General features: G+C 27.1%; 1 protein-coding gene, 1 long non-coding RNA gene and 1 pseudogene across 6 annotated transcripts in view; 2 read left to right on the top strand and 1 right to left on the bottom strand.

Annotated features, from left to right (window-relative positions):
- The window catches only part of LOC126549406 (uncharacterized), a 5,530-nt pseudogene extending 4,072 nt beyond the window's left edge, over positions 1–1,458 (top strand).
- LOC126549407 (uncharacterized) overlaps positions 1–7,324 on the bottom strand; it is a 10,216-nt gene extending 2,892 nt beyond the window's left edge. For both annotated transcript variants that reach the window (XR_007603524.1, XR_007603523.1), the window contains exons 1-7: positions 7,180–7,324; positions 6,893–7,096; positions 6,432–6,795; positions 6,210–6,373; positions 5,986–6,136; positions 5,257–5,290; positions 5,041–5,190 (exon numbers count right to left, since the gene is read on the bottom strand). This is a non-coding gene — a long non-coding RNA (uncharacterized LOC126549407). The remainder of the gene's footprint in view (positions 1–5,040; positions 5,191–5,256; positions 5,291–5,985; positions 6,137–6,209; positions 6,374–6,431; positions 6,796–6,892; positions 7,097–7,179) is intronic.
- LOC126549404 (uncharacterized) overlaps positions 1–12,625 on the top strand; it is a 27,635-nt gene extending 15,010 nt beyond the window's left edge. For 2 of the 4 annotated variants that reach the window (XM_050198514.1, XM_050198512.1), the window contains exons 2-8: positions 9,430–9,565; positions 9,941–10,147; positions 10,595–10,762; positions 10,837–10,957; positions 11,577–11,717; positions 11,783–11,890; positions 11,965–12,625. In XM_050198514.1, the coding sequence (XP_050054471.1) occupies positions 9,524–9,565; positions 9,941–10,147; positions 10,595–10,762; positions 10,837–10,957; positions 11,577–11,717; positions 11,783–11,890; positions 11,965–12,473 (1,296 nt within the window). In that variant the 5' untranslated portion in view covers positions 9,430–9,523 and the 3' untranslated portion in view covers positions 12,474–12,625. Of the gene's footprint in view, positions 1–7,993; positions 8,335–9,429; positions 9,566–9,648; positions 9,859–9,940; positions 10,148–10,594; positions 10,763–10,836; positions 10,958–11,576; positions 11,718–11,782; positions 11,891–11,964 lie in introns of those variants that run through there. The other 2 variants (XM_050198513.1, XM_050198511.1) reach the window with 2 other exon arrangements.

Raw genomic sequence — 12,625 nt, 5'->3', positions numbered from 1 at the left:
GATCGGCAGTCGGCACAACCTATTTAAGTTTGTGATAAATAGACGAAAATAACGACGATGGCGAATGGCGATGATAAACTAATAACACAATCCTGACAACCGAAGGCCGCGATAAGTAGCGTTTCTATATATTATTAATTGCCAGGAAAAATCATATCTAAATAATGCTCTATGAGTAATTATTAGCATTTAGTGGTATCATAAAAAAAATAATTGGCTTTCAGCCCAATATTATAATATTAAAATAACGTGAAAAACACAAGTCCAAGAGGGGGTTGAAAATCGCCCCATCACCCTCCTTGTATTCGTCACTGATAGTTTATACTGCTAATTAAAATACAATTTTTAAAAACAATACATATTTATAATAATTAAAAATTACATATGATTTTGTTTAGAAGTGAAATAGTACCAGAAAATATAGCCACGTGTTCATCAACAATAGATCAGTGTACGCCTTTTGTATCTCAAACGTCGTTATCTTCAAGGAAAATTGTTCGTATTAATAATATTATATTTTCTTAATCTATTATAAATAATAAAATATTATGTTCTTAAAATTGTTCTTATTTAGATAACTCAATCGACGTCTACTTTGAACGGCCGTCCAAGAAATCATAGACAAAATCCATTGACTAGTAGCACAGATTCGAGCATTCACGGTCATGATGTGTCGGACTTAGAAATGGATTATTATGATTATAACGTCCAAAACACAAACAGTGTACCTGGATCGTATATAGGAATGGACCCGGCTTATTGCTTATGGATACCTCCTTTATTGGACCAAAGTCCCGGGGATCACCATGAAAGTATGGAAATGTCCATTTTGGATATAAAAAACGTCAAATGCAAAAAAAATTGCGAAATTAGTAGCAAATACAATAATAGGTTGTCTGCCGATAGTGAATCGACGTTAGTTGGCGAAGACTGCGTTTCATTAAAAACACTAAAATCATCACCAAAAGCGTGTTTTACTAAAAATAAACAAAAGGCTGAGTATATAAATGATTCGAGTATCAAATTTGTCGACGAAGATGACGGAGTTGATATTAGAGATGTTTATGTAGATAATAAAGCAGCTTATACGCATTAAATTTCGCTTTTATAAACTTTTAAAGTTGAATTTTATACGACTATAATCTGTATATTGTACTTAATATAATTTATTTTAATATTCGAATTTCAAAAATGTATCTTTTATTGTACATTAAAATTTTGATTTTAGAAGAACATCCTAGTTGTATTATGTACCTAGTAATAATATTTTTTTTTACAACGAATAGAGCAATAAATTATTGTCTTAGTGTTAAAAATATTTAAATGTATAGAAAACTATCGTTAAGTTGAAAAGGAGCAAATATTTTATGAAGATATTTTTAAACTATTTTTTATATTATTTTGAAAAATCGTTTAATTTTTAATGATATATGTAATTTTGACTGATTAATAAACATTTCAAAAGCTACAAAAACCGCTATATTTATAACAATTAGATATTTTTAATTTTTAAAACAATTGAAGATAAATAATTTTATGATAAATGATTAATTTGTTGATAACTATAAAAACCGATCAGTAAAAATCAAAGTTAATTATTATATTAAGTATACTCTAGTGGCATTGATGTGGAAACTGCAGTTTTTAGATTTTATAATCCATAATATTTTCACGGCCGGGGTATGAGTAATTGGATTCTAGTTTTTTATTTCAGCAGTTGCATGCAGTGGTGCTGATGTCAGTTTCAAATGGTAAAATAAAAGTAAAATACAATTTTACTATAATATGTATAATATAATATACTATAATAATATAATATAATATGTATTTTACTATACTATGTACTATAATATTAAACTCTACTATATTTATTTTTTTCCAAAAAATAGACCTTATATTTCTTAATCCTTATTATATGACATATAGATTTTACCAATTTACCGTTTTCGACGCGAAAGTGATTGTGCTCATTTCGTTGTTCCTTTTTTAAACATTTTAAAACTTACCATATAATTCTTATTGGTGCACTTGAACTTTTGGTCTATCGACTATCTTAGTCGTTGTTGTTGTTTTTATGACGATCTAATTGTTTTTGTTAGTTTATTATTAGCTAAATGTCCGTAAGATTTGATTGTGAATTGAAATATTTTGTATTAGGTTTTTTTTTTACCTATCTGTTCATAATTTAGAGAAAAATTGTAAATTTCTTCAAAAGTAAGTAATCTCTTATAATATACATATACGAGTACACTATTTGAGTTTCATATTTAGTGCCGGATTTAGAACAGGTGCCGCTCTAGGCCCTTTTAAATATGTCGTCCGTATCCCAAGAAAAAAAATGTAATAAATATTTATATGATTTTTTTTCCATTGCTCACAAAATTTGCCGTCCTATGCCCGGGCCTCACGAACCTAGGCGTAAATACGGCCCTGACCATCGTACTCCAGAATACTTATAATTATTAACTATATTATTTCATACTTATATATTTTAAAATTTATTATATTATCGTGTGCGTATTGTTAAAAGTCAGCATCATAGAACGATATGAATGGATACATCACAAATATATCTTAAAAATAATCTTAATATTTTGAAAATGTTGTTGAATATAGTAAATTAGTAAATTGTTACAATTTATATTTATTTAATGTTCCACCATGTTCTATTACACTCCACAAAACAAATTTTGTTGAAAATTGCAAAAGTATTTTTATATAAAATTTGAGTGCAATGTCTATATAAGTAATAATAATACATTTCTGACACATTTATTCTATGTTTTTATAATATAAACGATCACCTGATCATCAGTTTAGTAACTCCGTGGCAATTACAACTTAACAATGGTTTTTTCGCTGCACTACAGTGATTCTGATGTTGGGGTTCATTCTCGTTCGGCAATAGTTTTTGTTTGATGTATAAATCATTTGATTGACAATATTTAATTAAAAACGTATATAAATTCATTCACGACGATGGATAGAAAAATAATTGATTCAATGTTTTATGGAAATATAAATTACTTTGATGAAGGTACATAATGAATAATAACTAATAAATAGTATAATATATTTACTTTTTTTCCGATTAAGGAATCACACCTTTATAATTAAAATATAAATTATAATTAAAATAAATTTAAAAAATAATAATAAATAATAAAAAAAAAAAAAAAAAAAAAAAAAAAATAATAATAAAAAATAATAATAATAATAATTTTTAAATTATAATTGATTAAGAGAATTATTAATTTATTAGGTATAAATAGACTAAATGTTAAAGTTTTTTTAGCGGATTTATAATGGATTTCGTAGTTATATGAAAAAAATATGGATTTCGTTTTTTCTGAAATATGTGAAAACACTTAACAGGACAATTGATGAATTGTTGTTATGAATATATCCTATACTGCAGAGATCACTAATGCTATGTTTAGCTCTTTTTATAGTATGTAAAAGTAAATCAATGAAGTTTTACAAGAAAAAGCTAAAAAAAGGTAACAATAGTAATTGGTAAAGTAATGATTTCAAATCAATATGATTTAAAAAATTAAATAATTCAATTTAAAACAATAGCTATCTTGGTGAACATTTTCAATTTTGCGTTTGATTAAAACGATTATCATGATGAAAATTGAACTGTATGTCTGTATATGTTTCTAAATACTTAAATAGAAATAACAAATTATGTTTCATTACCATGCTTTAACGCTAATAGGGAAAGATCTGTTTCCAAAATTAAAGATAGCAATAAAAGAACGATAGACCTAAGAACAAAGAACTTATCTTTAATCTATTTATCTAATAAATACATGACACACAATATGTATGATTCTCTATCTATAATAAAGAATCTTGATTAAGGGGGCTGAAGCATACCGAGTTACCATTACCATTACCAAAAGGTTAAATATTTTAATAAAAATTCACCTTGTTTCGATTGACTTGTATTAATTTTGAAAATATTATTAAACCTATTTTCTAGGTTTGCTCGGAAATAAATTTACGGTTTTATTTTTAGTTAATATTATATGATGCATAACAAGTTCATATTTTTCTCAAAATAAACTTATACTTGACTTTTAACTTGGTTGTAGATAGCGATAAAATGAAAAATATAAGAATCCACATCCGAGCAAACTTAGAAAAGAGGAATACAATCCAAAATTAGTTTTCAAAATTAAAATCGAGCTACTGGAAAAATGTTTAATTTTCTTTCGCTTTTTGAGCTAAAGAAATGAAAAAAATGGTTGCTCCAGCCCCTTTAATAAAATGTAGATGGGAAAAATATTGTTTATACATTTTTAGACTTACAGTATACTAAAAGCGAGGAAAAATAATAAACTAGATATTAAAAAAAATATATTCATAGTGTAATTAATAAACCTTACCAATTTAATATTTTAGCGACAAGTAAAAAAGTAACAAAGGGTGGCTAAATATAATTTGCCCTTAGACGACAAATTAGTTAACACTACACTGTATATAAAGGTTTACGATTTCCGTAATTTTCTTATCTTATAGTAGTTTAAATAAGTATAGACTATATAGGTAGTAGGTATACCTAGTTAAATCTGTCTGTTTAGATAAATGTTTAAAATATTGTCACCCATCTTAAATTGTATTTTTTTATGTGAATGGATTGAGTTTACATAATATTATTTTATTAATTGTATATTTATATTATAATTCAGGTTCAGGTGCGGCATGCAAAAGAAACCATCCATGCGTGCTCTGATCATATAGTCATGTTATTCTTCACTATTACAGCAGCAGGTACAGAGTAAAACGTAGACATTATATTGTATGTAGATACTATCCATGTTAACTATGTTTCAGTCACAGGTGATGTACAGAACACAACTGTACACGACACAAGAAATAACAGCGAAAAACATTACATGTAGCCTATGTTTGTCTCGTTCTGTTCTCGATGCAAATTTCAATCGGCCATAGAGAAAATATCGTAACTACCTACTTACGGGCCTAGAAGTTTGTCTTACAGACGTACGAAATACATTTTCAGTTGTGACTTACCTTTATCGGCGTTAATTGATTCTGAATGATGCTAATAAGCATGTATATTATTACTATGAAAGACAATGTAATCATCTGCAGGATTCCATAAGTCATTAGATTTTCAAACATTTTGTTCATTATTTGGTGTGTGGTATAATCGTCTTCAATCTATATCATAATAATAGTTATTAATTATTATTATTTTCACTCGAAAACTTTTATGAAACGTCTTACTTGTATGACACACGATTGGTCCTTACTCTGCATACTACAAATAGGTAATTGATATATCAATATATGAATTTGATATTTACTTATATAATAATAATTCAGGTTGCCATATTCCTAATATTTGTTGTTAGCCAGTTAAATAAGGTTGTTTGAGCAATAATATTATTAACATATTTTTTAATGAGTGTATATTATTTACATATACATGTGCACTTTCATATTTAACATCGATAAATGATAATGAGGTCTCGTTAATAATTACTTATTTACGTTATATATATATAATATATATATATATTATTAATCGACTATTAACTTTGCTCGGAAATAAATTTACGGTTTTATTTTTAGTTAATATTATATGATGCATAACAAGTTCATATTTTTCTCAAAATAAATTTATACTTGACTTTTAACTTGGTTGTAGATAGCGATAAAATGAAAAATATAAGAATCCACATCCGAGCAAACTTAGAAAAGAGGAATACAATCCAAAATTAGTTTTCAAAATTAAAATCGAGCTACTGGAAAAATGTTTAATTTTCTTTCGCTTTGTGTTAATGTTATTAAAAGTAACTATTAGTAAGAAATATTAATATTTGACTAAAACCATAATTTATAATGAATTTGACCAAGAATAAAATTGATTTAATAGCCAATTATAAGTATAAAACATTTCGTTAATAACACATAATTCTATTAATAGTTACATTTTAAACATTATCCATTTACCTCATAATCATGATGGTTTGCACATAAAATAACCAATTCTAATGCTTTAATAGAGAAATGTGGAAGACCATTAGATCCTAAGCTTTTGTTTACCATAGTCATTACTAGAGATTCTGCTAACTCAGTGAATATTCTACAGTAATTAACAGTTCTGTAATCAAATTAACATGATATTAAATATAAATTTACATTTATCAGATTGATCATGCAAATATGCAATATACCGATCCAAGTCTTCACTAGTAACTGACATCATGTAAGCCTGCTCTAATCTACTAACTGAATTTATAATTTCTATCTGTATTTCATCTTGATTGTTATTATCTTCTAGATTCTGAAGGAATGCAATCACTGCATCTGCAGCTGCTTCTTGAATCATATTACATCCCTATAATGAAAATAAATATATTTACATACTTTTCTTAATCAAAACATTAAATCATTACATCAAAACTACACAACACATTAAACACATTTGATAGCACATTGCTATGCCACACTTCTGATGTTCAACCATGATGCAAAACACTTGTAAGATCGAATTTTGATGCGATTATTATTTGCTTCAGATGTCAAGCACAGCTCTAATAGTTGATTAACAGCTGGCAAGTTATCACTAAATTCAGCATAAATTTCAGATCTACGATTAGCACCCAAACGCAATGTTCGAGAATTGACTTCTTCAGGTAACACAGTTAACAACTCTAATATGAAACATGTTTTCAGTGAATTATATCGTGAAGCAATATCTACAGCAGCGTTTTTCCACGAACCCATTTGAAGAGCTAAGTGTGCCAATGCAACACACAACTAAAACACAAACAATAAACATGTTTCATTTGAGTACACAAAAATGTTAAGAAATAAATCAAAATATAATATTATGTATTTAAAGCTTAGGAGACACCTGTGTAGCAATTACACCGTCAGTGGTATCATCTAATTTAGACAAATGATTCAATAGGGCATCTCGTAATGATGCATGTGAATCTTGAGGTAGTTCATGAAAGGAATTTTGTAATTTAGAGCGCATAGTTTGTGCCGCTAAATAACACGAGTTCAGGTCCACTTTCCTGGCCAACAGTTCGTCAGCAATTTTCCAAGCGTATACCTGATGCGGTAAATAAAATATGATGAATTATAATTTCAGTCATACTGCAGTATCTGCGAGTATCTGGTCGACGGGTCACATACCGATTTCTGCATTTCGTTAAGCCAGTTCGAAGCTCGCTGCTTTTCGGCGGGGATGGTGTTTGGTTGTAGAGCGCGTAAATAGCTTCATACACAGTTTCTATCGAAGGCGAGTCTTCCATTTTCAGCGGGTAAATATTATGGGCGTGGTGAAAGAGTAAGCTGTGTTTTTTTTTAAAATTTATTATTATATTTTAAAAATCACATAATAAAATTGAGTGCTAATCTAAATAAAAAGACTATGAATGAACAGTATGAATTTAGTTGCTATTAGTATTATGTACAAAGTTGTTGTAGTACCTAAGTAAAAAATATAATTCATAACATTTGCTTGATGTTTATAATATCGAAAAATGATAAACCGAAACGTGTGATAGCGGTATTGGCATGGAAGAGACAAAATGCAGGTTCCCCCGGGACGGGACCGCGATCGGTCGAATTCGGTTAACGGACGCCTAGATCCCCTACATTGTAGATCCTCTATTGCCAATTAGATCCCCAATGTCCATTTGATCCCCGTGTCAAATAGATCACAAAATTAAATTAATATTAACATAAAATTATGGGCATCTTTTCTTAGCCCTGCGACCTACCTTAGGTGGAACTGTTGCATAGCAAATCGAGGAATATTTTCGATTTGAATGGGGCTGGTACAGATTTCCCGATTTTGATAACAGCGAGATATCACCAAAATCAAATTTCGGAAGGTTAGGAACTACATACGTCTCACGAATTGTACTTATCAAATAGTTTGATACGCGAGCGATATGATTACAAATAATGATAACAATTATCAATTTTTTCTTATCAGTTCATGTAATATTATTAGCACGATGTAGAGAAGACATCGTGATTATAAGCTATGGGACAAACCCACCGAATTTGTCAAAATATAGTCTCAAAACAATTTAAACATCGTTTAAAATGTTCACATTTACAACATTATTTTGTTTATTTCGAAAGTCAAACCTAAAATATAAAATCAATATGTCATCCCCTCAAAAATATTATCTATCTTTTTTGTAATGGGTAATATTATTCACCCATTATTACTTAAAAACATAGAAAAAATGATTCAGAGAGGGAAACAAATAGTGCGCTGACATCCTCTTAAACAAACGGTACAATAGCAATACTGCAAAAGTTGCTTACGTATAAGTAAGAATTAACGAATTAATTTTTTATGATTTATAAATTTCGTATTTACCTATCAAAAATTAATATTTATGTCATTTAGAGATCCTTATAAACTATAAATACATTTTTTATTTATAAGTCGAACAATTTGACTGTTCGCTGAGCTATATAAGTATATACCTAGTTAGTTATCGCTAAAACTAATTTTAATGATTAATTTTATTTTTATACTAGTACAGTCTTTAAGTTCTTCTATGAATTTAAGTAAATCAATATAATATATTACCCATAATATATTTATTATTATTTTTTATTAAACAATAATAGTATATCTGATTCTGATGTATTCATGGAAAGTTATTTCGTCCTTGATATAGGTATAGTCGTATAGGTAGATAGATTTGCCATTCGTTTAACGGCATTTTCCGGTGTCCCAGTTGGTATTTTAGTTTGTCTTAGTTAATAGGAACTAAGAGAAAATTACATTTAATAATATTGTATTGTATCATTATATAATTATCTTATATTATATTATATAGATGACTAAATCTAATTAACGTGTATTTAGGTTTATTTGTTGCTATACAAGTAAACTATAAGTGTTACATCAAAAAAAAAAAAAAAGTTAGAAACTAGAAACACAAACTTTTGTTTTCTGAATGACGACTCTTCTTTAAACACTTAATTATTTGAGTAATATAACTTTGTGGATTACGGACAATGTCAGCAAAACATACTTAAAGTGGTGCATTTGCTCCACCTAAATTTAGGGATGAGTGTTTACTGGGTCTATATAATAACACTTAGAAATTGGTACTTATTTAACATGAACTTAATAATACATTGATCATTGATGGCCAAATGAAAATAATATTTTTGAGGGTGTCTAGGTAGGGATGAATGGTTAAAATGTGTATTTGCACCCCTACCTTAAAGTAGTTCGGTGCCACTGATTCAGGATAAAAGGAAAAAAATATAAAAGAATATGTTCGGTGATATATATTTATGGTTCTTTCTAAGTCCTAAAATTTAATTCATTTTAAATCATGATTTTTTGAGATAATTACAAGGTTCTCCTTTTTTATTTAAATAAAACTATCATAAATTTTGTTTCAGAGAAGGAGAAATATTTTTTATTTGCCCATCATCTCTTGTTTAGCAAAATCGTTGATCTAATCATGGTGCATATTTTATCCAAGGAACTGCCATTATGGGTGGAGATAAACGTCTCAATTGCCTTGCTCAGGAACAAGTAGATTTTGATTTATCAATAATTGTGATCAATGTAAAAATAATATTATCAAGACTGAAAAATATTTTATTTTTGGAGTTTAGAAAAAAAAGCCATCTGGTTCAATAAAACACTGTTAATTGCTTTGTGAATTTTCTTGAAAAAAATTTAGAAAAATTTAGAAAAAAATTCACATAATGACTACGGATAAGTCTTCAGCCAAAGAGGTGTTCTTTAATTCATGTAAAAATGGTGATTTGAATACAATTAAAATTAACTTGTTTCACAATGTATCACCGTTCAGTCTTGATAAGGTGAATAATATTTATTATAAGTATTATAAAGTTTAGAACTTTGATTTAAATTAATAACATTTGTTCCATTTTTTATTTTAAGTATGGAAACAATGCTTTGCACCTAGCTTCTATGAACAATCAACCAAAAGTATTGGAATACTTATTAAAGACTGTCAAAACGTATAAAAGTAACTTTCAGAATAAAATTAGACGTACTGCTTTAAATATTGCAGCCGCTCAAGGTGCATATGAGTGCATTGAAGTTTTATTGAACTATTTTCACTGTGATATCAATTCAACAGATAAGGTATAATTTTTTTTTGTGTTTGATTTTAATTTATTAAAAATAATTTATTTTTGCAACATTAAAATATCTTAAAATTATAAATAGGTACTTAGTTAAAAGTATATTTATTATATTTTAAAAACCTTAAAGTCGTAAGAGCTATAAATATCAACTATTAATTTTATTATGAACTGGATTATAATTAATGTCAAAATCAATAATAATTTTCATACTTTTTAAATTTAGTTATAATGATCGCTTATAATAATATTTACTACAAAAAATATCTTACAGTTCATTTTGAAGTAGAATCACAAAATAAAAATATCTGAAATTAAAGTAAAAAATAATACATTTAAATAAACTTTTATTGTAAATTGTACTTAAGTATACTATCAAGTCTTTGTTAAATGTATCTAATAAAAATATTTTTCTATATATTTATTTTTGTAATATTTTATTTTTTAGATTTTTCTCAATAGTCCATTGCATTGGTGTGTTACAAGCAAATGTATCAAAGGTGTTAAGAAATTATTAGATGTGGGAGCTGATTTTACTTCTGTAAACAAATTTGGTAAAACACCTTTACAACTTGCCAAAACAACATGTCTGGACATTTTTCAATTAATAGACAATGTAATTTTTTGTAATGATTAATCATAAAACATTTAACTATTACTATATTTAATTTAATTTATTTTATTTTTCAGTTTATCAAAAATAAAAATAAGGATCAAAGTTTGCAGACAACTCCACATATTAATAATGATATTGAAACAAAAACGAAAACTATCTCAAAATCATCAAATTTGTCACAATTTAATATAACTAGTAAGTTGTGGGTATACTAATCTTGTAGATTTATTCATACAATAATTATACTATAATATTATAATTCAATTCCAATAGAGATAAAAAGAAAATAACACCTCTTGTTAAATAATATTTGTTACACTCTTAAATTTGAACTTAAAGATTAAAATTGAACAATTTAAAAATCATTTAGACATCTTCTAATATTGTATTATTATTTATGGATATTTTTAGTTTTAAACTTTTTGCTTAAAAAAAAAATAATGTTTTCAATTTTTAGATTCTAAATTAAGCAATAAATTGTACAATATTGCGTGTTATGTTATGTACATTGTAAGTCAGTGTTTAGTTGTAACTTAATAAATGAATAACAATGATTTATGATTTAATATTATACTATATACCTAGTCGATAAAAGAGTGGTGGTGCTCACTCAATGCCTCTAAGAACCTTTTTGAACAATTCTTTGAAAATAAAAAAAAACTTTTTTAATGTAATAATACCCAAATAAACAACAGGTACATATTACAACCTAAGTGGAAGATTGTGTATAACATGACACGAGTCTAGAAAAAAAACACTTATAGTAATATTATAAATTTATGTGATGGTTTTTATATGTTCAATTTTTTGATAGATTTTAAAACAAAATCGAATTCAGAAGTATTTGATAAGACTGTTAATCAGCAATGTAGCAATTGTGAAACAATACTAGATCCCAATTTGACATCTAATAATGGAGATGAATCATTTTATTTAGATATTTCAAAATTAAAAAGTAAGTATAAATAAAATTGATTGTTATTTTTCTCTTTTCATTAGATAGTTGTATTCATGTTTTAGATGGTGATAATTCTGTTTTAAAATTACTGGAAAAATCTATTGAACCAGTAGACGAAACTTCTTTTGTATCATCTATTTTAAATAGCGGAAAAGTTATTCAGTTGACTGGTATTATATATAATTTAGTATTATGAATAAAAATAATGATAATTAGGTTTAAAGTATATTTTTATAATTTTTAGAAGCTGGTATACTTGCTTTAGAATACACAAAAAACGAAATAAATACTCCAATTCCTGATCGTCTTGTTCAAAGTTTCTTGAACACATCTCAACAGTATAATGATAATGAAAATCATCTTGACAATGGAAGTATTGAAAAAGATACTGAATCAGGTTCAATAACACTTTCCAGAGGATTAAAACGGCTGAAAAGTCCACAACCCTGCTCCAAAAGATTTAAATATACCGAAAGTACTAAAATTACAGAGTTTGAAAGTTTATTGGACCAATTGAGTTCTAAGTTTACTAAAACTGTACCCAGAGTTTATAATTCAAATTCCTATTGTCCGCAAAGTTCGTCAACTACAGAAAGTAGTACAATGAGAAATAACGAAGTTTGCAAAAATCAATTAGTATGTGTAAACTCTGATATTAATGCACAACCCAAATGGGTAGATGATCTGATGTGTTTATTGCATAAATTAGGCAATTCGGACATAGTGGAAAATAAACCAATTGATCTACCCTGATGGACATTGTCATTTCTTAATAGCATCTAACTAATTAGTTTGTACCATTTATGTCATTCCTACTTGTGCCAATAAGCAAAATACATTTTTTGCATCTAACAACTTATGTAGTATACATTTTGTAAATAAACGGTCACATTTCTACAGAGTAA

This window comes from Aphis gossypii, chromosome 1, assembly GCF_020184175.1.
Source record: "Aphis gossypii isolate Hap1 chromosome 1, ASM2018417v2, whole genome shotgun sequence".
In the NCBI taxonomy this organism is placed as follows: domain Eukaryota; kingdom Metazoa; phylum Arthropoda; class Insecta; order Hemiptera; family Aphididae; genus Aphis; species Aphis gossypii.
Note: the sequence above shows the minus strand (reverse complement) of the source record. Positions and strands in the feature narration are given on the sequence as shown.